The 26,925-nt window shown below is 63.8% G+C and overlaps 1 protein-coding gene across 6 annotated transcripts; it reads left to right on the forward strand.

Moving 5' to 3' along the window:
• Window positions 1-407: 407 nt before the first annotated feature.
• Window positions 408-26,628, forward strand: FGFR1 (fibroblast growth factor receptor 1). 6 transcript variants are annotated; one of them, XM_066206452.1, is made up of 18 exons: window positions 408-567; window positions 6,526-6,732; window positions 14,873-15,136; window positions 15,852-15,935; window positions 16,106-16,281; window positions 17,099-17,222; window positions 17,959-18,149; window positions 19,634-19,778; window positions 21,067-21,269; window positions 22,509-22,654; window positions 22,754-22,875; window positions 22,985-23,095; window positions 23,192-23,415; window positions 23,557-23,679; window positions 23,812-23,882; window positions 24,137-24,274; window positions 24,728-24,833; window positions 24,931-26,628. In XM_066206452.1, exons 2-18 carry the CDS (start codon window positions 6,642-6,644, stop codon window positions 25,105-25,107), a joined length of 2,496 nt encoding a protein of 831 aa, XP_066062549.1. In that variant the 5' UTR covers window positions 408-567; window positions 6,526-6,641; the 3' UTR covers window positions 25,108-26,628. The 6 variants fall into 6 exon arrangements, with proteins under 6 accessions (XP_066062549.1, XP_066062550.1, XP_066062551.1 ...); XM_066206453.1 differs by having other exon boundaries at window positions 21,067-21,263; XM_066206454.1 differs by having other exon boundaries at window positions 409-567; window positions 23,225-23,415.
• The last annotated feature ends 297 nt before the right edge of the window (window positions 26,629-26,925 follow it).

Below are 26,925 nucleotides of genomic sequence, written 5' to 3' on the forward strand. Positions count from 1 at the left end.
TCACCCCAGCCTGAACCCACCGCGCCTGAGGCTTCCCTGGTGCCGGCAAGAGCAACAGGGCAAGAGTGCAGAGGTGAGGGGAGCATCCCGGCCGGCAGCCCTGCGCTGCCTTCGGGGCGACCACCGCCCGCAAAGCCCCGGGGGGACGTCTGGAATGCCACAGCCGGGAGGCCGCCAGGGTCTCCAGGGTGGGGGGGCGGTCCGGCCGTGACTACAAGCCCCATCAGGCCGCTGAGGAGGAGGAGGAAGGCGGAGGAGGAGTCGCGGCTGTCGGCGGGGCGGTGCGGGAGCGGCTTAGTTCGGCGGCGGCGGGCGCTCGGCGGGACGCGGCGGGCGGGCAGCGGCAGCGGCGGCGTCGGGGCGGCCGCGCCTTCGGGAGCGCGTCCGGCAGCGGCTCCGGGAGCGCCTCCCGCCGCCTCCGCCGGCCGGCCCGGACCGGGGCTGCCATGGGGCGGCCGCTGTGAGCGCGGCGGCGGCGGGGCTGCGCCTCTCGCCCCGGCCGGGGCTCCCCTCCATTGTTCCCGGGAGCGGCGGCACCGCGCCGCCGCCGCCGCCCGCGGGGCTCCGGTGAGTAACGGCCGCCGCTCTCCGCGGGGGGGGGCGGCACCGGGGCCCGGGGCGTCGCTTTGTGCTCCGCGGGGCTGGCACGGGGGCTCGGTCGGGGGATGGGGCTCGGTCGCGGCCGAACCCCCCCAGGTACGCCTCGTTGCCCTGGAGGGGCGGCTCGACGGCGGCACCGGCGCGGGGGGGGTTCGCTTTGAGGGAGCTGCGGGTTCGCGGGCAGCGCGGCGGTCCGGTGTGCGGGGGTCGGGGGCCCCGGGGCCGTTCCCGGGGTGCAGCCGGAGCCGCCCGGCGGGCAGCAGTTTCGGAAGGCGGCGGGTCCCACCCCGTCCATCGGCCGAACCGAGACTGAAACCCCCCACCCCACCGTCCCGACCCCGAAACCCCGTCCCGGGCGCGGGGAAGCCTGGCGGGAATTGGGGGGCGTTTTCCGAGTCGCTGCCTGGACCCGTATTCTCGAAAAGTACCTGAGCGGGAGCCTTGCGGCTTCCAGAAAAAAAAAAAAAAAAATGGAGAAGGGGCTGGATTTGGTTGCGTTTCAGTTTTGGGATCCCGGGGCGGTCAGCGGGAACGGAGGCGCTGGAATAACGCCGTCCCAGAGCTGGTGCTTCCCTTTGTGTGCCCACGCTGGTGGGGCTCCCGGAGCCGCCGCAGCCCGGCGCTGTGCCGGGCTCGCCGCCCGCGGCCGGGGTGCCGGGGGTGCCGAGGGACGGCGGCGACACCTGCGCCGGCGGGTGACCGCCGGGCCGCTGCGGTGGCCCCCGGCACCCGGGGGGATTGATCGCAGTTTGCCTGTGGTTTTCGTGTGTTCTGCGGCCGGGAGGACATGGAGCTGGCCGCTGGCCTCGTGTGAGGACGGAGCGGGGGCTATTCAGGTGACGCCGGGGCGCTCCGCGGCTGCCTCGCCGCTCCCTCTCTGCCCGGATTGCTGAGTTACTGCCCCGTGTCCTGGATCGCGGCCGGCGGGAGCGGCTCCCTCCCTCCCCGGCAATGTTTAAACCCCGGCAGTTCAGTGAACCCGGCGGCTCACCGGGATGAACGGTCGGGCTTGGAGGCTGCCGGCTCCCGGCCGGAGGGACGCTGGGGCTGTGCGCAGGTGGAGGCGGTGGTTCGCTCCGGCCGGAGCTCTCCGGGTGCCGGACAAGCTGGATGCCAGCACAGGGGAGCGGGGACAGCCCCCCCGCCCAGCCCGGGGCCGCCGCGGGAGCGTGGGCCCTGCAGCCCCCTGCTCTGGCTAGCAGCCATCTTCCCCACTCAGGAGCACTTCCTCCCTTAATCCCTGTGCTGGCTGGCATGCACTGCTGCCTTTTCCTTGTGTTGCTGCGAGAGGATTAAAATAAATCGCCCCTGCCCCGGCAGGGTGCAGGCACGAGTGGTGCCGGGGTGAAGGCAGCCGGCGGGAGCATCGTCTGGGCTGCTGCACACACGAGGTGCCTGCGCTGGCCCTGCGGGAAGGGTCATTCCAGATGCGAGCTGCAGCTCCCTCTTTATTTACCCACCTGACAACATAACCTGAGCCAGGAGCTGTATTGTCTCCAGCCCCAGGTGGAGCCCCCCAAGTCCTGGCTGCTGGAAGGGGCCGCTCGCAGATGCTCATCCCAACCTGAAAATCCAACTTTCTGTCCGTTTGGGGACCTTCTGCTTCTGGGCACGATAGCAAATGTGTGTCCTTCCCCTCCCGATGGCTTTCCTTGGAGGAGTGCAATGTAGTGAAAACCCCATCCAGGTTTCTCCCAGGCTGGGTAATGGGTCTCTGTCCCTTCCAGGGGATGGCAGGCTGTGATTGTGTCCCAATGTCCCTGTCCTTGGCCAGTCTCCTCCCAAAGCAGCCAGGGGGACCAGCCCAGGATAGATTTTCGGGTACCAATAGTGGTTCTGTAGATCTGAAAATCAAGCCTTCAGGTAGGGAGGGATCCCTGAGTGTGAGGATGCTTCTAGAACTGAGATGGTTTTATGGAGATCTGTGGGTGAGGCTGGGCCTTTCCCTGTCCTTCCTGCCCCATGTCCCGGGCTCTCCCACCACTGGATTCCAGCCCACAGCTCGGTGCTGGAGATGTCCCTGGTAGCCCTAAGTCCTGGCAGCCAGCTGGGAGGGGTTAACATGCTCTGTACGCTGCACAGTTGGATATTTATTTTTCCAAGCATGTGTCTGCTTTAGGCATTATAGTTTTCCCCTACAGTTCCATTTGCAGTTGTGTTTGCTCTTTATTTCAGCAAATACTCGGTTCTTGACCTGAGCCACAGGTTGGGGCTGGGAGCACGGGGCAAAGGAAAGTCTTCGCTCCCGTCACCCACGGATTGTGCCTTTGGTGTGTCCTTCTTCCCCAAGGGCAGCTGGAGGGCTGTTTTTGCTGTGCCTCAGAGGAAAAGGAGTCTCTTTTCATGTGCTTTGGGGCTGGGGGCCGTCTGTGCCAGGCAGGGTGGTCTGCTGGCAGTCACCACCTCCCCTCCTGAGGGACAGGGACTGTGCCTGGTTGGGCACAGTCCCCCACCTCGGGCTCCTGATGCTGTGCAGACCCAGCAGCTGAGCTCAGACTCTTCTCCCTGTTGGAATTGGCCTGTCCCTGCTCTTTTCCTGCCTGCTGTGTTACCCGCTGGCTGCTGGTGCCAAGGCGGCGCGGGCGTTCTGACGTGGTGAGTGCCACGGGCCGTCTCTGCCCCAGCAGGGAGGCAGAGGAGAGGAACCAGAGCCCCCAGCCCCACCACACCCATGGCAGCAGCCACCCCCATCACATCCAGCAGCTTGGGCACACAGGGGCTCCCCTGCAGATGTCACAGTATCGCCGGGCTCTGACCCTGGCTGGACACCCTGCTCCCGCTCCAGCACCAGCTCCTGTGTGTGGCACCTCAGATACATTCCAGGGATGAGCCACAGGACAGGAAGGGGCTTCCCCACTCAGAACCACTCAGCTCAGAACCATGGGGTGCATCTGCTGTCCAAGTGGGAAGGTCCTGTCTGTGCCACGTCCCTGGGACAGCTCAGCCCTGTGACTCAGGGGTGTGGGAGATGCGAGGAGTGAAAGGGCAGCCCTCAGGGTCCCCGAGGACAGTGGGGGGACAGGTTGCACAAGACTCCTCATGGACACGCAGGCGTGCAAAGGCAGTGTGAGAGCATCTTCCCTGGTACACAGGGAGCGTGTGCCCCTGGAGGGTGCACGGACGGGCACAGGGTTGTCCATCACCACTCCGAAATAGCTCCGTGGGTGTAATGGCCGGTGGTAATTGCAGTTTTGGAGGCAGGTCTCCGAGGGGCACTTAGCCCTGGCTCCTCTCTGCTTCCATTTTTAGTTGTTTGAATCCACCCCGGAGCAGTAAATTGCAGTGTGCTGGGGCCACGGGGAGTGGGGATGGTGCCCAGTGCCTGGCAGGAGCCTGAGACCCACCCTGCCCGAGCTGCCATCCTCCAGAGCAAATGGTTTCCTGTTGGGATTTATATAAAAGCTGGATAAACACGGAGAAGAGCCATGCTGTTGTTTGCACAGGTAGGAGCACTCTCCCCACTTCCTTGCCTCCTTCCCGTGTGGACACCAAGGAGTCATGGGCGCAGGTGTCTTGGGGTTCCCCAGTCTCCCCTTTTCCTTCCCTTGGGAAGGAGGAAAAGGTCTGTGCTGCCTCTTCAGCATCTCTGAGCACTGAGATTCCCTCGGGGGCTGCTGGACCTGTCCAGGAGGAGCAGGCAGGATGCGTCCCAGTCCTGCTGCCCTCCAGCAGAGCCGTGGCTGCTGCGCCCTCCCTCACTGCCCTGGGAAGGCGACCATCTCTGTGTGCTCTTGCTGGGTCCTGGCACACTTCCCTCCGTTCCTCCCTTCATCCCTCTCTCCCAGTGACCCTCTCAGCCACGGGACAGCTCCGTGCTGCTGAGCGATCCCTACGCCATGGAAATATCCTGCTGTCAAGCCCCTGAATCAGCTGGAAGGCACCCGCTCCGAGGTGTATCTGGAGAAGGGCTCTGCTGTGCGCGAGCCAGCACTGACTCATTTTTCAGGAACTGGAGGCACTGGGCTCCCCTCCATCCCTCCATCCCTCCCCTCGGCACGGGGCCGGCTCGGGAGGCCCACGCAGACGCTCCGCATTAGGGCATGTTCCGGGGAGCATGTGCTGTCGATAAACAAAGCCACCGAGAGACAGAAAATAATTTCCAGAAATACCAAAGACTTTTTTTTCCCCCCCCCTCAAAGAATTCCACCTCCCCTTTCCAAACCCTGATAAATCCTGAACATTCAATAACTATTTCCAAGCACTACCCAGTGCCTGGGAGCGCTGGTGTTGGAGATAACACCAGTGTTTGCTGGGTGCCCTTTTCCCTGCCTGACTCCTTGTGTCAATAATTTGGGTCCCAAATATTCCTGTGCCAGCCAGAGCCAGAGCAGTTGGGCAGGAAGGAGGCAGCTGGAGCCCTCACAAGTACACCCCAGCTGGGCGTCCTTTGGGTGCAGAGGCTCTCTGGAGGATCTGAGCCCTCTGGGGCTTGTGGCTGCTCAGCCCATCCCTGGGGAAAAGCCACCGCTCCAGGCACAGGGTCTCACGCTGGAGTGGGAGAGGCAGAGGCCAGAGCTCCACGGACCGAGTGCGTGGGGAGGATGAGCAGCGGTTTATTACTCACTACGATTATTACTCACTGCTTTTAACAGTGTGTACTTCAGCCTGACGCCTTTGGGCGAAGGGAAGCGCCTGTTCCCGCGGCAGGTTGGGAGCGGCGCAGCGCGCGGCAGCGGGGACAGGAACCGGGTGAGCTCGGGATGCTCGGCGGGGGCCGTGGGGCCTGGAGGCACAGCTGTACCCGGGAGGTGCCTCGGGGAAGCGTTTGTGGGATGGTGGTGTCCTGTCCGCGTCCCGGTCCGTGTCATTGTCCCCGAGGTCCCGCTGGCAGCGGCGCCCTGGCCGGGGCTGCGCGCGTTGTGCAACGGCTGGGCAGGATCTCCTCGGCAGAGCCCGGCGGGACCAGCGGCCGTGGCCGGCCTCGGGCCCCATCCCAGGCTGCTGCCGAGGTGCAGATGTGGCGCGGGGGTGGAGCACAGGGGCTTGTTCCCATCCGCATGGCTCGGAGCAGTTGGCCGGGGGCGGCTGGGCCCGGGCTGCAGCATCGCCCCGGAACGTGTCTTGGAAGAGCTCCATGCTCCTGGCATGGAGAGCAGGAGGGATGGTCAGAGGGAAGGAGGAATGAGGGCCACGGAGGGCATGCCCCCCACGCAGCATCCTGAGGCGCGATCAGGCTCTGCTGGGCCTCCCTGTGCCAGAGCCCGGCTCCGGAGCTGCCCCGCGTGGAGCAGTCCCCTGGAAAGGGATGGGGACCTGCGGGGACGGGTGGGCTGGAGAGCCCAGCGTGAGAGCTGGCAGGGACAGGAGCGAGTTGCAGAATTGGCCGTGGATGCCGGGGGATTTCTCCCCGCACAGCCACTTCAAAAACAGCTGTTGGTGGAAAGAGATCTGCTGCAGCTGGCTGACCCTCTGGCTCCAGGAAGGCCGCTCCATGGGGGTGGCTGCTGTGTGCCCTATAGGTCCTACAGGGAGTGGAGGGGGCTGGAGTTTGCAGTGAGAGCTGCTTTGCTTGGGGTGGCACAGGCAACATCAGGTTTTGCTCTGCATAAGGGATTTCCCTCAGTGCAGCCATGGGTCAGCAGCACCTGACAAAGTGCAGGAAGAGGAGAGCAGGAATCTCCCTTGCTTTAACTGGCGTTAATGTTTCTCTCACCATTCTGGGAAATCTTGCTGCATTTGGTTCTGCTTCGCCAGCGGTTTTGCTCTTGACACATCAGCGCTTTTACGCGGGGAAGCATAACCCTGCCAGTCAGTGCCAGGTCGTGTCAGGCTGCTGAGGGGTCTGTGGAGAGCAGAGTCTGGGGACATCCCTTGATGCGGGGCCATCCCGCTGTCTGGGCTGGATGCGGGTGGAACGTGGCCTGTGATGGACGGTGGGAGGTGGGGGAGCTGGCCCTGCCCTGACTCTGCTTTGCTCCTCCACAGCTTGTAGGGGCTGAGAGCCCTGCGGAGACGCCCCTGCGCCCGCCCGGGGCAGCCCGGGGCCCCCATGGAGTGGGAGTTGCGGAGCCCAGTCGCCAGGCAGTAGCTGCAGCAGTGGGATGTTTACCTGGCGGTGCCTCATCCTTTGGGCTGTGCTGGTCGCAGCCGCGCTCTCCGCTGCCCGGCCGGCCCCCACCCTGCCCGACCAAGGTAAGAGGCAGCCCCCGCTCCCTCGTCCTGTGTGTTCCTCTTGGGGTGACACGAGCTGCTTTGCCCTGCAGCAGAGGCAGAGGCTGGCGTGAGCTCCAGCTGTGGGGCCACCAGCACATCCCCAGTGCCACCTGTGGTGTCACCTGGCTGCCTGGGAGCTGGTGCCTCTGGGGACGTGGCACATGTTGTCCCCAGCGCGGTTTGTGTGGGCACGAAACGGGGTCTGTGGCTCCAGCAGTGCCTGGGGACATTTTAAACCTGGAGGAATTTGTGGCGAAGCCTGACCTGCTGGTTTGGAGGAGGATGCAGAGCCCTGGGGGCTGTGTCCCCCGCTGGGGTCACTGCATGTGACAGCGCCTGCACCCCTGTGATGATCAATAACCCGGGCTGTGTGTGAAGCTGCTCCCGCCCTGCCTGGCCCCACCGGGGTCATCCTGGGCTCAGCTTGTGGGGTGAAGGTTTGGGTGCAGGGTACTGGTTCAGCTTTTGCCAGCTGGCGGTGCTGGGGGTGAACGCAGCCCGCAGAAACGCTCGGGGTGCTCCAGTGTTGCTCCCAGCCGGGAATGCCCAAGGTGGGGCTCAGAGCCGGGGCTGGCTCAGGTGATTTGTGCAGTCCAAATCTCTGCTCCACTGGGGCTGGGGAGCGCAGCCCCTGACCAGGACCTCCCCTCCCTTGGTATCACTGCTGTCCCCCAGGAGCAGTGCAGGGCTGGTGGCGGTGGCCGGGGGTGCTCCTGCCTCAGCCTGGCTCAGCTCTGGAGGGTTGGGGCACCCCGAGGCTCAGGGATGGGCCAAGTGGGTCGCCTGGCCCTGGGCAGACCGGCCCTGGCAGAGAGCCCTGCTCCAGCATGTCAGAGCCTTGGCCCTGGGCGAGGCAGAGAATAACCAGAGCCGGCAGCGCCGCGCGGGACTGACTCGCTCCTTTTGGTTCTAATTACCCAAGAATGTCTGGTCTGTGGGCACTGCTTTGCTTTTTAAGACTCGCTCCCCCTTCCCCCTTCCTCCCAGCAGAGCCCTGAGAGGCAGATTGCCGGTGTGGCCGGTGTGGGCACGGTGTGGTGCCCCGGGGTCCCCTCAGGGCTCGGGGTGGGGGCTGGCAGCCAGAAGTGACCCCTGGAGCAGCCCCGCTGGGAGGGGACTGGGTGATGCCACTGGCTGCCAGGGTTGGCACCTCTGGCTGGAGCAGCAGGTAGCCTGGTCACAGGTCACACCTGTGAGGTGACACCCCAGGGGACAGCCATGAGTGGTGCCTGGGGAGCTGCAGCTCCGGAGAGGAGCCCGGGTAGAGCTTCACTCACAGGGACCATTGCTGAGATTTTTCCACTGGCGTGCCTGCTCCCCGCATCTATAAACAATGCGGTTGACAGTGGTAAACATGTTTTTCTCGGGAGATTGCTCTTCCTGGAAGAGGTTTCCGGCAGTGTTTGGGGTAAGGATGGCTCTGTGCTGCCAGGAGAGCACCACCTGCAGCCCCAGTCCTGGCTGTGGCGCTGAGAAAGGTGTTGGGGTGTTCAGGCTGAGGGGAGCTGATTGAGCGCAGCTGAATTTTGGGGTGTGTGAGGAGCCCTGCAGCCCCTGGAGGGTTTGGGAGCAGCGTCAGGCGGTGGCAGTGGAGGAGGAGAGGTTGGGGAGGAGGGAGCTGGTTCCTCGCCAGCCTCATGCCAGGGCTAACAATAACCTCTGGAAACGTTTCCCGACACGGTTCTCACCAGGGCGGCCCAATTAGTGCCACAGCAGGAGCCCGGCTGGGGCAGAATCCGTCCCTTGGCTCGGGATCCGACTGGTGGGAACAAAATGTTCCCAGCAGGACGTGTGGGATGGGAAGAGCCAGTGCTGGGCCAGGACCTGCAGCCAGGGCTGAGCCACCAGCATCTCTCAGGGGCAGGCTCCGACCCGGCCCCAGGGATTTTGGGGTGCCATGGGGTGTGGATGGGGTTCAGCACCCCCCAAGGTGTCCAGGGGGCCAAGGTCTGTGTCCTTCCCCCGCGGCACGGTGACTCAGGAGCGTCCCCCCGTCACCCCAGGGGCAGCAGCGGCCGCACTCGGTCCCCCCCGTGGTGGAGGCAGCAGCTTTCCCGGACTTTGTTCTGGATGTTTATGGGGTTTCAGTTTACTCCCGGTTCTGAGGCAGCTAAGCTCCCTTCTCAGGGAGGAGTAATCCCCCGCGGCCGGTCAGCGGCCTGGCCTCATGTGCAGGGGGGTTCAGCTCTGGCCCCCCTCTCCTTGTGGTGTGGCAGGGAGTTTGGGAGCTCTGCCTGTCAGGGACTCCCTCCCAGTACCAAAAACTCTGGAGCAAATAAAATATTAACAGGCACTTACTGCATTTTAGAGTTACCTAAATTTGGAGGTGGTGAAAAAACCCTGGTGAAGGGGAAAAGCCAAGAAATTTCCATGCGCAGCCTCTGTCCCTCCCTCGCACAAAGCCGCTCTTTGTCTCCAGGTTAAATAGAAACCTGCAGAAAATTGCCAAGGTTTTTTTTCCCTCCCTCCTTGTCTGCCATTGTCCCAGGCGCTGCTCAGGCTTCTCCTCACAGGGGGCTGCCCGGCCCTGCAGGCGGTGCCGAGTGGCCGAGCAGATTTTCGTGGGGAGCCGTGTCCTGGGGCAGGGGGGTCCTGCCTCGGGCAGCTGGCTTTGGGACACGCTGAGCCCCAAACTGCCCCAGTGCAGCAGATACTTCCCCGGGGGGTGCAGTTGCACTCCCCAGCACAGGGGATTTGGCTGCGGCCCCCTCCCCGTGGGGCAGGGCCCCAGGGCTGCCCCATTTCTCAGGGCTGCCGGCTGCCCAGCTGGCCGCAGGCTTAGCCCCCTCCCCGGCCATCTGCGGGGCCAGCAGGGGCCCTGGCTCCCGGGCCTTTGTTGTCCCCAGCTCGTCCAGGGGGTCTTGCTCTGGACCCTGCAGGAGCCAAAAGTCCGGGGCAGGCAATGTGCTCGGCCCAGGTGGCTTGGGGGAGCCCACGAGGGTCTTTGGCTTGTCCCCGCTGCTCCCCAGAGCACTGCTGACCCTCGGCTCCGTCCCCCTCCCCATCTCCCTGCTGTCCAATCCCTCCTTGCTCTTGCAGCTCTGGGTGTCTCCCATCCAGCGCCTGCGGAGCCCCGGGGGATCCCATTTGGAGCAGCTGACTCCTTGCTGGAGCCCCACAAGCAGCCCAGGGACTGCCTGCCAAGCCTGCAGCCTCCTGCTCTTCTGCTGTTGATGGCAGCAGCCCAGGACGGCTCCCGGAGCTCGGGGGGCCCAGCAGCACCCCCAGACCCCACGGCTGCCCGGGACGTGGCTGTGTCCTCCCGGGCATCGCGCCGCCGTCCCCTCCCAGCCCGTCGGGCCGGCATTGTTCCGTCCTCCCGCCTTTCCACTCGGATGCTGTCACTCCGGCCCTTAATTGAGGAGGAAAAGAAGAAATACGAGTCTTTGGGAAAAGCAGCCGCACTGTGGCAGAGCCTGGGCTGCGGACCGCCCCGGGGTGAGTGCAGCCAGGCCGGGGATGGAAGGATCCCCGAGTGTCTGCGGGCTGCCGCGTGTGGAGCCCCCCGGGGCAGTGCAGGAGGGAGGAGGGCAGAGGACCGGACACTCGGTGAGCCAGGGCCAGGCAAAGCCAGCCAAAACCGGCGGATTGGGGTGTTCCCTGTGCCCCCCTGTGCCCCCAGCCCTGCCTGCAGGGCTCTGAGCTGCTGCCGAGCTCCGAGCGTGGCCGGGGGGGAACGGGGTGGGTTTATCCTGACAGCTTTGCAAAATCCCAACACGCCTGTTAATTAAGTGCTGCTTCATTTGCAGCGCAGGCTGGGAGAGCGGGAGGGCCTGGAGCGGCACATAAATCCTCCTCTCCCTGCGGAGGAAGCGTCCGGGGAGCGGAGGGCGTGGAGCCCCCCGGGCTGGCTGGGACAGGAGGAGCTGGAGATGCCCTGAGCTCTCCAGGGGCCGTGTGTGCTTTGAGCCTGTGATGCTCGTCTGTTGGCATCTCCCCGCCGCAGCCTTTCCCCGGAGCAGGCGATCCAGGGACACGCAGGGCTCTGGCGGCGGCTGCGGTGCGGGGATGCCGCCCCTCGGGACGTGCCCCCGGCCGGGGGGGACCCGGCGGGGTGAGGAGCTTTTTGAATCAAAAAGAAGCCAATCCCCACGTCCCGGTGAGCGCTTCCTGTTGGGATTAGTGGGGCTGCCGGGCATGTGTGTGCTTTTTCTTCAGGAAATACCTTCGGAAAGCCCCGCTGGGGTCTCCAGGGCAACCGGCGCCTGCGGCTCCGCGCCCCCCGCCCGCATTGTCCCCGCGCCGCTTTGTTGGCCCCTTTATTGCCATCGTCACCATCGCCGCGGCCAGCGCAGCCTGTGGCTTTTGCCGCTTGGAGGGTGCACCCCGGGCTCCCAGCCTGGGGGGCGCGGGGAGAGGGGGCGCACTGGACACGTGCAACTCCTGTCCGCAGGGCTGCCCCGTGTCCCTGCCCCTGCTGTCCCCTTGGGGGGCTGTCCCCAGGGCGGCCGGTGACACTTACATGCCCTTGGTGACACCCTCCATCTGGCCGATGCTCACTGGGCTCAGCTCCGCTCTCGGTTCCGTTTCCAAGCTGGAATAAAGAAATAAACCCGCGCTGGCTGCCACGGCCACGGCACCTCGCGGCTTCTGGGGGTGCTCAGAGAGGCACCATCGGCTGGAGCTGCCCCTTGCCTCACTGGGGGCCTTGGGGCTCCCCAAGGGCATGAGCCCCCCTGTCCTCTGGGATGGGACAAGGCCTGTGGGGCTGGTGTGCTCTCCTCGCTGTCGCCCCGTTTGCTCAAACGGGCTGTGGCCAACGCCACAGCTCCCAGCTGAGGTGAGGGCTCCCACTAACCGACCTTTGTGCATTGCTGGGAGCACCCCGAGCCTCGGGGCCGAGAGCCAAGTGTTTGTCTGGCGGATTAACCTTTGGAGAGGTGGCCCATGTGGGCCTGGCTTGTGCCCATGGGGAGCAGCCAGCCGTGGGGCTGTGCCGTGGGGCTGTGGTTTAAGGTACTGGAAAGCAGAGTGTGAGACAGGGCCGTGTCAGGCTGACGAGTCCAGCAATCATTAACCACAGTGGAGGCCACTCCAGTGCCACGGCTCACACCAGCAGCTCGCAGTGCCCCCGCTGCCACCCCGGTGCCATCTGTGCCATCCCTGCAGGCACAGTGCTCTCTGCCTGCCAGGGCCACAGTGCTGCTCCGGCGCCGCTCCCGCCGAGGGGCTGAGCTAACCTGGACATGCTCGTTAGCCTGTGAATTCCTTCTGGGGCCGTTCCCACCATGCCGCGTTTTCCGCCTCATCCCGAGTGCCAGGGAAGTGCCGTGGGTGACCGAAGGGCCGGGCCCCACCGTGCCCCCTGCCTCCCCTCCCCGTCCATCCCCTCCACACCTCCGTGCCTCCCAGTCACGCTGCTGATGCAAACCAGCCCCCGGCTCGGTGGGGCTGGAAGCTTTGGAAAGGGGTCAGGCCCCACGCCCAAGGGTCTGAAGAAGCAGTGGCACTTGCATAGAGTACCCAAGGACCTGTGGCCATTGGCGAGGGACCTTCCTCAACCTGGAATGCTGCTTCCTCAAGCCCTGGCATCAGGCTAGGGTCCCCCAAAATTTCCCCTCCCCTAAAGACCTTTTCCATCCCCAGGCTACCTCTTCACACTCCACAGGTGCAGCTGCGGGGTGCTGGTGGAGCTCGAGGCCGGAGGAGCGACCACCCTGGTTTCCCTGCAGGATTATTGTGTTTGTTCATACGTGGGAGGGGGCAGAGCTGGGAGCCAGATAAGAGTAGATATGGCTGCAGCACTGGTTTGGGTTTTGTTGGCTGTTTGTTGCCCACTGGCCTCGCTCTGTGTGAGGAGTCGTCGGGACGGGCAGGAGGATATGGCGTTACCCAGACCCGGGCTGTTCAGACGGACAGGATGGGATGTCACTGCTGCTTTGTGAGCCTTTGGAGATGCTGTGACTAATCACTTGAAACACAAATCAGAGCTGTGAGAAGTGCCCGTCCTCTGGGAGAAAATCGGGGAAAACAGGATTGCAGAGCAAGACCCTTCCCCACCACCAAAGGGGCCCCCACTGGCCTTACCCTTCCACGTTAAAATGTTTTGTAACCTCTCACGGATGAATTGGAGCCCCGGCGTTGGTATTACAGCAGCTGAGGAAAGGGAATTCTTCCCCATCTAACTGTTTTCCTTCAAGTGCTGAGCCGAAGAAAGAGGAGAAACACTGGAGCTGCTCATGAATGTTTTTCCCATGAAGCTTCTCATCAGTCCAAGGCAAAGAGAAGTGGCCAGAATGTGAAGTGCAGGTCACAGTGCAGTGAATCAGAGTTCTGGAGAGCCGAGGTTTCATTTTTGGCCGTACAGAGTGGCTGTTGGGTGCAGGGAGGAGCAGGGAGGAGCGAGGCCTCGCTGCTGGTCCTGGCCCTGTGCTGCCTGCACACCCTGGCTCCTTTCTGGAGTGTTTTGTGCCAGTAGAGACCCTGTGCCACTCCACAGCCACTGGCCCAGGGCGAGCTGCACACGTGCAGAGGGGGGAGCAGAGGTTGTTCTTGTCTGGCTCGTTGGGCATCCAGAAATCCTGGGGGGCTCAGCCCTTGAGCTACAGATCAGCTGAAGCTTGAACATCTCCTGGCTGTTTCTGCTGCCTTCTTTGGGATTTTCCAGCCCAGTCTCTTGCCCCTGAGAGCAGCATCTCCTGCAGTGCCCTGTGCCCCCTCCTGCTGCTCCCACAGCATCCCGATGGCATCCAGCTGGCCAGGAACAACCAGGCACACATCGGGGAGGAGACAGAGGTCAAGGGGTACCTGAAGAGCTGGGCTCTGGAGCTGTGCCCACCAATCTGTAGAGCTCAGTCTAGGATGATGATCACACTGCATCCACCCACATCACCACAGCAAGCCTCTGCAGAGCTGTAGCGGCCTGGACCCTTCCTTGGGCTGTGGAATTTGAAGAGGTGATTTGAAACCCAGCATCTTCCCCAAGCCTGGGACCGGGAGAGCTGCTCATGCACCACCCACCGTGGAGGGCAGGACACGAGGACAGAGCCCTGGACACCTCAGGGCTGGGAGAGATGGAATCGTGTCACAGCAGGATGGAGAGAAAGGATCTTTGTGCTGCTCACACAAGTGTCACCTCGGGGAGCTGAGCTCCCCTGCCTGGGAGCGCTGCGGATGGGAACGCCGTGGCCGGCCCCTGCCTGGCCAGAGCTCCCTGGGCTGACCTGTCCCCCTCGCTCCCTGCCTGCTGTCCTGCCGCAGCTCCCAGCCCTGCCCTCTCATCCCTGCAGTGCCCTGCTCTAACCGGCGTGGGGGTCCTGGTGGCATGGGGACCCTGGCCTGCTTTGCTGGCTGCCCGCTTGTGGTGGTGGGGATCCTGAGACCCCTGCGAGGTGGCAGAGCCGTGCAGGAATTTGGGATGCTTCTGGGAGAGGCTGGATCCCGCCGTGCAGCAGCACTGAGTTGTCACAAGTGGCCTGTTCCTCCCCCGCTGGGAAGCCCCTGCCCTGTCACGCTCCGTAAGAGCTGAGAAGGGCGAGGGCTTTGGAGCTGCCCCGGCACCGAGCAGGTCCTGCTGGGGAGGGAAGCACTTGGTGCTGCTTGGGGTGCTCGCAGCCTCTGCCTCTCCTCTGCTCTGCTGCTGCCACTGGCTCCATCCCCTGCCTGCTGGGGTCCCTGGTGCTGCAGTGGGACCATCCCAGCAGTGGGACCATCCCAGCACTGGGACCATCCCAGCAGTGGGACCATCCCAGCAGTGGGACCATCCCAGCAGTGGGAGCATCCCAGCAGTGGGACCATCCCAGCACTGGGACCATCCCAGCACTGGGACCATCCCAGCAGTGGGACCATCCCAGCAGTGGGAGCATCCCAGCACTGGGACCATCCCAGCACTGGGACCATCCCAGCACTGGGACCATCCCAGCAGTGGGAGCATCCCAGCAGTGGGACCATCCCAGCAGTGGGAGCATCCCAGCACTGGGACCATCCCAGCAGTGGGACCATCCCAGCACTGGGACCATCCCAGCAGTGGGACCATCCCAGCAGTGGGACCATCCCAGCAGCGCATGTCGCCTCATTAACCAGGCCGCAGCAGCAGCAGCAGCAGCAGCATGGTTTTTCTTTGGTCGCTATTCCTTTTCTCCTTTTTTTTTTCTCTTCTTCTCTCCCCTAACTCCTCCAGCTCTGCCCAAAGCAAAAATTGAAGTGGAGTCCTACTCAGCCCACCCCGGTGAGCTCCTCCAGCTGCGCTGCCGGCTGCGGGATGACGTCCAGAGCATCAACTGGGTGCGTGACGGCATCCAGCTGGCCGAGAACAACCGCACACGCATCACTGGGGAGGAGGTAGAGGTCAGGGACGTGGTGCCCGAGGACTCAGGGCTCTATGCCTGCATGACCAACAGCCCCTCGGGGAGCGAGACCACCTACTTCTCCGTGAACATCTCAGGTTCGTAGCAGCCCCGGCCGTGCAGGGAAAGGGGCAGCCACGGGGCCGGGCTGTGAAGAGAGGAGCAGGCTGCCTCTGCACACCCTGCACACCCCTGCACATCTCTGCACACCTCTGCACACCTCTGCACACCCTGCACACCCTGCACACCCCTGCACACCCCTGCACACCCCTGCACTCACACTGGCCACACACAGTGAGTTTGGGACTGACCTGCACCTTGTGGGTGCCCAGAGGAGTTTCCAGTGTGGTGCCGTGGCTTCCTGCCCGCTGCAGTGCAGGGAGAAGGAGCCAGAAGTCATCTCCCGTTTATCTGAGGGAGCCGTGGTCTGCACTGGTGTTGTTGGAGTGTGAGGCTGGAGAGGGAAGAGCGCTCGAGGTGGGGACATGTCTGTGCTCATGGCGTCTTGGCTGCCACCCCAGGGGTGTTGGTGGCACCAGACATGGGGTGAGGAGCTCCGAAGTCACCTCTGACAGCGAATCTCTTCACGATGGCTGCAGGCACTGGGATGGTGGGCTCTGCCAGCCCTGGCTGTGTTGGGGATTGTGCAGAGCATTTCCCTGGGTGCCCACGCCCCTGCCAGGCACCAGCACCGCCCTGCCCTCCCTCCTCACCGGGCACAGCCCCCTCCACCCACCCACAGTGTCCAGGCCCCGCCAGCCGCAAAGGTCCACTCCACACAGATACACAGCAGGGCTGTGGCTTCTCTTGCAGACGCTCTCCCCTCTGCAGAGGATGATGATGATGAAGATGATTCCTCGTCGGAGGAGAAGGAGGCGGATAACACCAAACCAAACCGTACGTGTGAGCTGGGTTTGCCCGTGGTGGTGCCCTTTGGGGGGGCGGGGGGGCACACAGGATTCCTCTCCCGATTCCTGTCTCAGCCCTGCTCTGGGCATCCTGGGCCTTACCCCAGGAGCAGGAGGCTGCAGGCTTTGGCCGTGCTCAGCCCTCCCTCTGCTCCCCAGAGGCCATCGCTCCGTACTGGACCTATCCCGAGAAGATGGAGAAGAAGCTCCACGCTGTCCCTGCTGCCAAAACAGTGAAATTCAAATGTCCGTCGAGCGGGACACCCAACCCCACCCTGCGCTGGCTGAAGAACGGCAAAGAGTTCAAACCCGACCACCGCATCGGGGGGTACAAGGTACGGGGCTGGGGCAGGGGGGGAACAGCCCCTGGCTCTGCACACCCCCAGGATGGGGGGCCCGTGGGGAGGGGGAGGGCTGGGAAGGGGCTCTGCAGCTTGAGAGGCACCAAGGCCCCATGCACGGCACCCCAGCAGGGGCAGATGGGCCCCTCTGACACCGCTGAGTGGCCCTACGGCGGTGACCTGCTTCTGGGTCATGTTTGTACCAGCTCAGCCCTGGGGGAGGGGGCGAGGAGCCGGCCTGGCGCGGCCACCTCCCCCTAATCCCCCGCCGAGGACAGGGGCCCGGGCAAGGACAGGGCTCTGGGCATCCCCAGGGGTGGCTTTTGGTGCCCCGTGGCCGGAGGGACCTGGGCAGAGCTGGGACAGCCACTGGGACTCTCCCAGAGGAGATGCACTGGGTCAGCAGCGCCCACAGGACACCCAGGCTGCACCTGCCCAGTGACCAGCACAGGGGCAGCTGGCCGTGGGGAGCAGTGGGGCTCTGAGCCCCAGGGCCAGCCGGGGCAGCAGCTCTGGCAGGAGGAACAATGCTGGTCTGTTCCCTCCACACTCGGGGGCCACCAGAGAGGGGTGTCCCCACACACCAGGCCGGCCCGTCGCACATCTGCTCCTCAGCACAGTTGGCTCCGTGGTGAGGCTGTCCTGGGACAGCTGGCAGCAATTACAGCCCCTCTGTAGGGAAGGAGAAAGGTGACCTCGGAGGGAGATCCGTGTCCTGCCCGTGCCAGGGGTTGAACCGGCTCTGACGTGAGCAGGGCCTGGGGCTCGTGTGTGCTGCACGTAACTGGCTCTGTCCTCGCCGTGCCCCCAGGTCCGCCAGGCAACCTGGAGCATCATCATGGACTCGGTGGTGCCGTCTGATAAGGGCAACTACACCTGCATCGTGGAGAACAAGTACGGCAGCATCAACCACACCTACCAGCTGGATGTCGTGGGTGAGAAGCACAGGGCTGGGGGCTCACCCCACATCCTCGTCCCCCTCAACCTTCCCAGGCAGGAATGGGTGCTGCACCCGCGAGAGGTGGGTGGGTTGTGCTCCCAGGGAAGGGGCTTGCCCGCCTCCCATCCCCGTGGCCTCCACCCCAGCGTGCACGTCGGCAGCACCGCGGGCAGCGAGCCGGCCAGGCGGAAGGTCCACCCCACCCTGTTCTGGGGATTTTTAATTGTGGTGAAAATAATTTCATAGACCAGACAGAAACTTCTTCTAATCGCCTTATTAGCCATAATTCCCAGCTGGGAAGGCTGGTCTGAGCAGTTCCACATGTGGAGCTGCTCTAAATGCCAGTAAATGAACCATTAAAAATGTGATTTAATTTGATTACACTGAGCAAACTGAAGGGAACAGTCAGCGAGGTGAACAAAGGGGTTTGTTAATGCTGACTCACCACAGTGGCAGCCACTTTGTTAAGGGCCAGGGCCCTCCATAGGTTTGTTTGACCTCTGACCCTGCCCAAAAGGTGCCGGTGTCCCTGTCCCCACACCGGGGTTTCACCTGTCCCCCATCCTGGATGCTCTCACCTGGGGAAGGGGACACTAGTGCTGCGTTGGGTGCATTGGTGCCCGCCTCAGCCGGGGTCCTGGGCATGGAGGGCTGCAGGGCGTCCCCAAGGAGGGGCAGCAGGGCACCCCAAATGCCGTTGTAAGGTGCCCCCTCTGTCTCTGGTCCCGCAGAGCGGTCCCCGCACCGGCCCATCCTGCAGGCGGGGCTGCCTGCCAACAAGACAGTGGCCCTGGGCAGCAACGTGGAGTTTGTCTGCAAGGTCTACAGCGACCCTCAGCCCCACATCCAGTGGCTGAAGCACATTGAGGTGAACGGCAGCAAGATTGGCCCCGACAACCTGCCCTACGTGCAGATCCTGAAGGTAAAGGCACACGCTGGGTGCCCCAGCCACGGCCCCCGGCTTCCCTGGAGCAGGAGCAGGGCACTGGCAGCCACGTGGATGGGCTGGAAGAGTCACCTGGGGCCGGGGACCACCGCCCTTGGAGCAGCTGGAGCCCCAGAGCCATCACCAGCCTGCTGGGCAGGGAGCAGGGAGGGCGGTGTTGTGTTCTGGCCCTGCGGACCCTTTGGAGCCCTCAGGGCGCCACCGCAGCGCTGGGTGGGCTGTCCCGGGCAGCGAGCACAGTGCTGGAGCCGGAGCTGAGCCCTGGATGCTCCCAGTGGGAGCAGCTCCCTCTGCACCCCAGCAGTGCCACTCAGCAGGCACACAGGCCGCCGGCCCAGCTGTGGCAGGAGGTCAGACTGGGTGGCCTTTAAAGATCCCTTCCAACCCGTTCTGTGATTCCGTGCAGCCGTCCCCAGCTGTGCTCCGGACGGCTGGGGAGCAGGGGGGAGCGGGGCTACACCCCCATTCCTGCCTGCTCCTTCCTCCCGTGAGCCCCTGGGTGCAGCCCCATCCCTCCCCTGCCTGCGGTGTGGGGGGAGCAGCCCCTGCGCTGGCAGAGCCGATGCCAGCCCCGGGGGCGTGTGGTTCCTGGGCACATCCGTGTGACTCCATGTTGTTGGTCTGTTCCAGCACTCGGGGATTAATAGCTCTGATGCGGAGGTGCTGACCCTGTATAATGTGACAGAGGCCGAGAGCGGGGAGTATGTTTGTAAGGTTTCCAATTATATTGGCGAGGCCAACCAGTCTGCGTGGCTCACAGTCACCAGGCCCCTGGCCACAGGTAATCGGAAGAATGCCTGGCGGTGGAAAACAGAACTCTGGGCTCTCTTGTTTCTGCTGTTTCTGGTGCGACAACCATGGAAAAATACCCGGCGGGGCCGGCTGGGCGCTGTGCTCTGTGTGTGTGTGTGTCCCCAGTGTCTCTACGGTGTGCTGATGCAGCGTCCCTCTGTCTGTCCTGTGTGCTGCCCTCCCCACCACGCAGACACCGAAGCTGCCCAGGTACCTGCTGGGCCTGGCACCAGTGAACCGGGGTCTCTGAGGGTGCTGCCACCAGGCCAGTCCAGGCACAGTGCTGCACCCCTGTCTGTGCTGCCCTCCCGTCTCCGTCCTCCTGTCACCATCCTCTCGTCTCCGTGCTCCCATCCCTGTCCGTGTGCCTCCCCGTGTCAGCGAGCCAGCCGGCCGGCTCTGCCCGGGCTGATTTCTCCATGCGGCCCATCGCCAGCATGTTGGCATGGGCAGGACACTCCGTTTGGTGAAGGGTTTTAACAGCATCTCCGTAGGTCCGCCGGGATGAGTGGTCATCCCGAGGGTCTCTCTAGCAGGTCTGCAGTGGTCTCTGTCTGCTCCCCGGGGGTCTGCCAAATGAGACTGGGCTCTCCCTCCTCTCTGGCCTCCTCCCAGAAGATCTCATGTCGTTTGCTTCTCCGTTTTTTGCTTCCATTTTTTCCTTCCAGACGGCTGGCGTTAACACGACAGACAAAGAAATGGAAGTCCTTCACTTAAGGAATGTCTCATTTGAGGATGCTGGGGAGTATACATGTTTGGCGGGTAATTCTATTGGGATCTCCCATCACTCTGCATGGTTGACAGTTCTCGAAGGTATATACTCCTCTTCCTCTCCCTCTCCTCCCTCCTTTCCAACGTATGCATTGTGGTCCGGGAGAGAGCACTTCCCTGTCCCCCTGGGGAGGGTCAGCGTGGGTGCTGCAGGGCTGCTCTGCAGCTGGAGCAGCGTGGGGCAGTGTCCCCCCTCTCTGTGCCCCTCCACCCCAGCCGGGGTCTGCCCCTGCTCTCTCCCTGGCCCAGGCAATGCATACCTGGGGAATTAACCGGGGGTTGCTCTGCTGGAGCAGGACAGTCCTGCAGCCCCGGGCCAGGCCAGGCCAGCGCAGCCTGCTCAGGGGGCACCAGGGGAGCTTTGGGGGTGCTGGCAGCGCTGCCCTTGTGCCTGCCAGGGCCTGGCCTTGCCCTGTGGTGCAGGACTGTCCTGGGCCCTGTGTGTGCTTGCACTGCGGGGATGGCTGCCCCGTCCCCATTGATGCTGCTCCTCAGGATCAATGCATGGACCAAAGCCTGATAACAGCTGTGGGAAAGCTTTTGGGGTGCTGTGTGGTCATTGCTTTCCAGCCAAAACTTTCCCAGTTATCAGCCACTGCTTTGTCAGCCAGGTGTGCTCAGAGGTGGGGTAGGAATCTTCAGCTCCCTCTTACGCCTCTCTCCGAGGCTCTGCTCTTTGGGGGTGTCAGGCTGGGGGTGCAGAGAGTGCAGTGGCGGCCACATCCTGCTGGATTCACCCCGGACCACAGCACATGGCTGCGGGCTCCGAGCTCTTCATGGCTCCAACACCACCTCAGCCCCCAAAGCAGGGTCTGGGGGTTCCTGCTCCCCACCAGCCCAGGCTCCCAGAGCAGGTCACTGCCCCTGGAGCGCCACTGGCTGCTCTGTTCCCAGCTCTCCCCAGTCATTACCAGTAAGGCCTGGACTCCCACTGCCCTGGACACTGCCAGGCACCCCGTTCCATCTCACCGTGCACAGGGTAACCCCAGATCCTGAGGGACCTGCAGCTCCCAAGCAGCTGGGACACAGACCTGTCCCCAGAGGTGCCACACCCCTGTGGGGTGACTCAGGCCCTGTCCCCCACTTCATGCCCGTCCCAGCTGACCCCATCCCGCCCTGGGCTGCCTGCAGAGGTGGCGAAGGCACTGCTTGGCCATGGGGGTGATGAGCTGGGGGCTGCTTGCACGCCTTCCCTGCAAGGGTGGGTGGGCAGCCTCCAGTCCCTGCTGCACCAGCGTCCCCACGGAGCTCGGGGAGGAGCCAGGGGCTCCCCAGTGCCGCTCCCTGGGGCCTGGTGGGTGCTAACAAACACCTGTTCACGCCGGGCCAGCTATTGAAGACACCCCAGCCATGATGACGTCTCCCTTCTACCTGGAGATCATCATCTACTGCATCGGAGCCTTCCTCATCTCCTGCATGGTGGTGACCATCATCATCTACAAGCTGAAGAGCACCACCAAGAAGACGGACTTCAACAGCCAGCTGGCCGTGCACAAGCTGGCCAAGAGCATCCCCCTGCGCAGACAGGTAACAGAAAGTAGAGAGGGGGTTTGTTTGCACCTACTGCCTCTCCTGGGGCCCGGCCTTTCCCAGGGGATGTGGGGAGGAGGGATGGGAACACCTGCGACCATCTCACCCTTCTGCATGTGCCACCCACTCTGGCTTGTGCCCACTGGTGGCACGGGATGGGGACTGTCCAGTCTGTGCCTCTGACGGCAGCACAGTGAGCAGGGCAGGGGGCTGCACAGCCGCCCCTCATCCCCCCTGATGGGGCTCATGAGGAGAACCAGGAGGACTGACAGCAGTTTAAGGTTTGAGCAGAGCATGGTACACACTGAGGAGATGGGAGAGCTCCCAGGCTGTGCATTTTGGGCCACAGCATGATGGAGACTGATTAAAAATTCCATCAAGGGGAACAGCACTGGTGGGCACACAGGCAGGGCGGGCAGGGGGCTGTGGGCAGGGGCTGCAGGCAGGGGGTGCAGGCAGGGGGCTGTGGGCAGGGGCTGCAGGCAGGGGGTGCAGGCAGGGGGCTATAGGCAGGGGCTGTGGGCAGGGGCTGTGGGCAGTGGGCTGCGGGCAGGGGGCTGCAGGCAGGAGGCTATAGGCAGGGGCTGTGGGCAGGAGGCTGTGGGCAGGGGGCTATAGGCAGGGGCTGCAGGCAGGGGCTGCAGGCAGGGGCTGTGGGCAGGGGGCTGCAGGCAGGGGGCTGCAGGCAGGGGCTGTGGGCAGGGGGCTGCAGGCAGGGGCTGTGGGCAGGGGGCTGCAGGCAGGGGGCTATAGGCAGGGGCTGTGGGCAGGGGGCTGCAGGCAGGGGCTGCAGGCAGGGGCTGTGGGCAGGGGGCTGCAGGCAGGGGGCTATAGGCAGGGGCTGTGGGCAGGGGGCTGCAGGCAGGGGCTGCAGGCAGGGGGCTATAGGCAGGGGCTGTGGGCAGGGGGCTGCAGGCAGGGGGCTATAGGCAGGGGCTGCAGGCAGGGGGCTATAGGCAGGGGCTGTGGGCAGGGGCTGCAGGCAGGGGGCTATAGGCAGGGGCTGTGGGCAGGGGGCTGCAGGCCGGGGGCTATAGGCAGGGGCTGTGGGCAGGGGGCTGCAGGCAGGGGGCTATAGGCAGGGGCTGTGAGCAGGGGCTGTGGGCAGTGGGCTGTGGGCAGGGGCCACAGGCAGGGGGCTGTGGGCAGGGGCGGGTATGAAGGCTCCCATCACCATCTCCCCCCGGGGCAGCCAGCCGTGGGCTGGGCACTGCGTGAAGGTAACCCACGGTCCCCCTGCAGGTGTCGGCCGACTCCAGCTCCTCCATGAACTCGGGTGTGATGCTGGTGCGGCCGTCCCGCCTCTCCTCCAGCGGCACCCCCATGCTGGCCGGCGTCTCCGAGTACGAGCTCCCCGAGGACCCGCGCTGGGAGCTGCCCCGGGACAGGTGAGCTCCGGCCCCGCCCCAGCTGGCAGCGGGGTGAGGATGGTGGTGCCGGTGCTGGGACCAACCCGCTGCCCCCGCCTCGGGGTCTTCTCCCACCAGGCTGATCCTGGGCAAGCCTCTGGGAGAAGGGTGCTTCGGCCAGGTGGTGCTGGCAGAAGCCATCGGCCTGGACAAGGACAAGCCCAACCGTGTGACCAAGGTGGCGGTGAAGATGCTCAAGTGTAAGTGGCAGCAGCAAGGGTGGTCCTGGCATGATGCCGCAGCCCTGGCTGGGGTCTGGGGTATGCAGCCCAGCCTGGCACCCCCTAACTGCTGCCTCCTCCACTTCAGCCGACGCCACAGAGAAGGACTTGTCTGACCTCATCTCTGAGATGGAGATGATGAAGATGATTGGCAAGCACAAGAACATCATCAACCTGCTGGGAGCCTGCACGCAGGATGGTGAGCGTGCCTGAGTGGGGAGGAGGTGTCCCCTCTGCCACCCCTCCAGCTGCTGCCCACGGGGAGGGGCTGGCCTGGCACCCCGCTCCATTCCAGCCCCTCAGGATGACCATCGCACCATCCCCCCAGGACCCCTCTACGTGATCGTGGAATATGCCAGCAAGGGCAACCTCCGGGAGTACCTGCAGGCGCGGCGGCCCCCGGGCATGGAGTACTGCTACAACCCCGCCCGCGTCCCCGAGGAGCAGCTCTCCTTCAAGGACCTGGTCTCCTGTGCCTACCAGGTGGCGCGGGGCATGGAGTACCTGGCCTCCAAGAAGGTGAGGAGCTCCCAGGAGGCTGTGGTGGGACGGGCAGCCCAGCAGCTGGGCCTGGGGCGTGCACCCTTCCCTCCCCACCCGCCCCATGGTGGGGAACATCCCGTGGCTTGGGGACCAGCTGACGGCCCCGTGCTCCGTCAGTGCATCCACAGGGACCTGGCAGCCAGGAACGTGCTGGTGACAGAGGACAACGTGATGAAGATTGCTGACTTCGGGCTGGCCCGTGACATCCACCACATCGATTACTACAAGAAGACGACAAATGTGAGTGGTGTGCGAGGGCTTTTGTGGGGTGGGCGTGCTCCAGTCTGCTGGGGAAGCCGCACGCGCGCGGGGCTCACCCCGGCCCCAGGCTCCCTCACAGCCGTGGAGCCACGGTGGGGTTTTGTGTCTCAGGGTCGCCTGCCAGTGAAGTGGATGGCCCCCGAGGCTCTCTTTGACCGAATCTACACCCACCAGAGTGACGTGTGAGTAGAGCCTGCTGGGGACATGCCTGTGTGGGATTCCTCTTGAGTTAATGAAGCTAAAATTGGTGTCAGCCAACCAAACGCTTTGAATCCAAGTTGTATTTGGTGCTGGGACTCATTTATCCTGCTGAGTGAATCGAAGCTGTGGGTGGTTGTTCCTCCCAGCAAACCAACTTCTAACTGTACCCAAACTGGGCCCCGGGGGGTGTCAGTGCCCCGGAGCCGGTGCCCCAGCGTCTGCCCTGTGTTCCCAGGTGGTCCTTCGGGGTGCTGCTGTGGGAGATTTTCACGCTGGGTGGGTCACCCTACCCCGGTGTGCCCGTTGAGGAGCTCTTCAAGCTGCTGAAGGAAGGTCACAGGATGGACAAGCCCAGCAACTGCACCAACGAGCTGTGAGTGCAGTGCTAGGATGGGGAAGAGGGGTTTGGAGTCTCTGAGTGCCACTGCCAGACCCAAAACACAGGCTGGGGCATGGGGGTGACAGGCAGATGTTTGGAGTTACAGCCCCAGAAGTTCCCAGCCCTGCAAAACCATCAGTCCATGAGATTTGCAGTAATCAGTATCTCCCTGGACAGGAGGGAATGCCAGGGTGACCCCAGCACAGGGTCCAGCCCAGGCTGTGTCCATCCTCCTCCCCAGACAGCCCTTGGTCACGTGGGCAGGCGGGAGGGTTTCCCCTGCTTCCAACACGGGGGATTACCCTCAACCCCTGGAGCAGCATCCTCACGGGCCGTGGGTCCCAGCCTGGGCACAGGGACACATTCCTGGTGCTTCTCTGCTCCCGTGGGTGGGGGTCCCCAGGCAGCTGCCCCGGGCTGAGCGCCTGCCTCCCCCTGCCCTGGCAGGTACATGATGATGCGGGACTGCTGGCACGCCGTCCCTTCCCAGAGACCCACCTTCAAGCAGCTGGTGGAAGACCTGGACAGGATCGTGGCCATGACCTCCAACCAGGTAGGTAGGAGGGGTGGCACTGGTGGCACTGGCTGAGGTGCTCCCTGGGGGCAGCCGGTGCCCTGCTGAGCCCATCCCTGGGGTTTGCCCCTCTCAGGAGTACCTGGACCTGTCCATGCCGCTGGATCAGTATTCTCCTGGCTTCCCGGACACGCGCAGCTCCACCTGCTCCTCGGGGGAGGACTCTGTGTTTTCCCACGACCCGCTCCCGGACGAGCCGTGCCTTCCCAAGTTCCCCCCTCAGCACAGCAATGGTGGACTGAAGCGACACTGAGGGTGGCCCTGGTGCCGTGCCACGCTGTGCCACGCTGTGCCATGCCCGTGGACGCTGCCTGCACAGCCTGGTTGTGCTGAGCTGTTGCAGAAGGGGTTCAGAGACATCCGTAGCATCTCACGTAACCAAAACCACCCACCTCCTGCCAGCTGCTCCTGCCGCCTCGTGTCAGCTCTCCGCAGCCCAAAGGGCTCGGCTCCCGTGTTCGTACGGCATTCCCTCCTTCCGTTTTTAAACCTCTTCCATGAATTCTGTGCTTGAGTATTCCCACTTGGCTGAGCTGAAATCCTCTCCCGTGGGCAGTGCGTGGCCAAAGAGCCGGCCAGGCATCCTGGGGTGGCACCGAGAGCCGGGCTGCTCTGCCCCTCAGAGAACCTGGTAAGCTGGGAGCAGCACCTGGTTCCTGCAGCTGCACAAGGGGAGAGCGCGGGCATTCTGGGAGCCTTGGCGTGCCAGGAGCCTCCCTGGTGTGCCAGGGGCTTCACTGGTGTGTCAGGAGCCTCCCTGGTGTGCCAGGAGCTTCACTGGTGTGCCAGGGGCTTCACTGGTGTGCCGGGAGCCTCCCTGGTGTGCCAGGAGCCCCCCAGGTGTGCCGGGAGCCTTGGCATGCTGGGACCCTCGGTGTGCCGGGAGCCTGCTGGTGTGGGGCTCCCTCTCTGCCCGGGTGCCCTGCAGGGCCAGCAGCAGTGGGCTTTGCCGAGCCACACCTGGCACTGCAGGAGCCCTGCTCTGCTCAGAGTGCCCCCCTGCATCCCACCGACCCACCTGTGCTAAACCCACAGTCCCGTGTACATAACGAAAAATATGTATAAATATGAATATATATTTACATGTCTTTTTAAAAAGGGTTGTTACCAGAGATATACCAGTTGGGTAGGAAGGTACTAGTGGCTGGTAGATATCAGTTGCTATAAAAAAAAAAAGTCATATATTTTTTGCTATTTTTGCTGGTTTTATTTTTTTAAATTATGTTCTAAACCTATTTCAGTTTAGGTCCCTCGATAAGAATTGCTGCTGCTGCTGCTTCAGTTTTATATGGGGTTGTATTAAACAATAATAATAACGTGTCGATGCCTTTTGGGAATCCGTTGTCATGACGTGCCTGGCCCTGCCCCGGCCCCGCGTCCCCCCCCGCTCCCCCCCGGGGCACCAGGTCGGTGTGCGGGGACGGGGACGGTGCCCCGGGGAGGGGCTGCCCCCCGCCCGGCCATCACCTGCCGGGGTCCCGGTCCCCGCCGTGCCCCCCGGGCAGCGCCTGCCAGTGCCTTACCGGGGCAGCGGCCTCGTCCCGGCTCCGCCCGTCCGTGCCCCCGGTGCGTCCCGCTGCCCGGGCTCCGCTCCCCCGAGCCAGCGGGGCGGGGGCCGCCCGACCCCCCCCCCGCCGCCGGGGGCGACACGCCGGAGCCAGGCCGCTGTTACTTGAAAAGTTTATTTTGCCTTTGTATGGAGAAATATTATTTGTTGTAAACTCTTCTGTAATGAATCTGAAATTCTTGTAATTATTAAAGACTTTAACCGCGACTCGGCCACCCACGGCCCGTCCCTGGGGGGCGATGGGGAGGGGGCCCTCGGGGCTGCGGGTGCCCGAGCCCATCCCAGCAGCGGTTCGGGAAGAGGATGCTCGGGGAGCAGCCGTGATGGCAGCTGCTTTCGTGGGAATTCTGGTTTTTTTCACGGCTCCAGCACTCCCCATAAACATGTTTTAGCACCCTGCACCCCACGGGGCGTGGGCAGTGGTGTGGGAGGCGGCTGACCGTGCGGGGAGGGAGGGGTGAGAGGGGCTGCCGGCCTCCAGAGCCCTTAAATGGTTAAGCTGAG

This window comes from Chamaea fasciata, unplaced genomic scaffold (assembly GCF_029207755.1).
Source record: "Chamaea fasciata isolate MVZ Bird 193981 ecotype frontalis unplaced genomic scaffold, bChaFas1.0.hap1 SCAF_30, whole genome shotgun sequence".
NCBI lineage: Eukaryota > Metazoa > Chordata > Aves > Passeriformes > Sylviidae > Chamaea > Chamaea fasciata.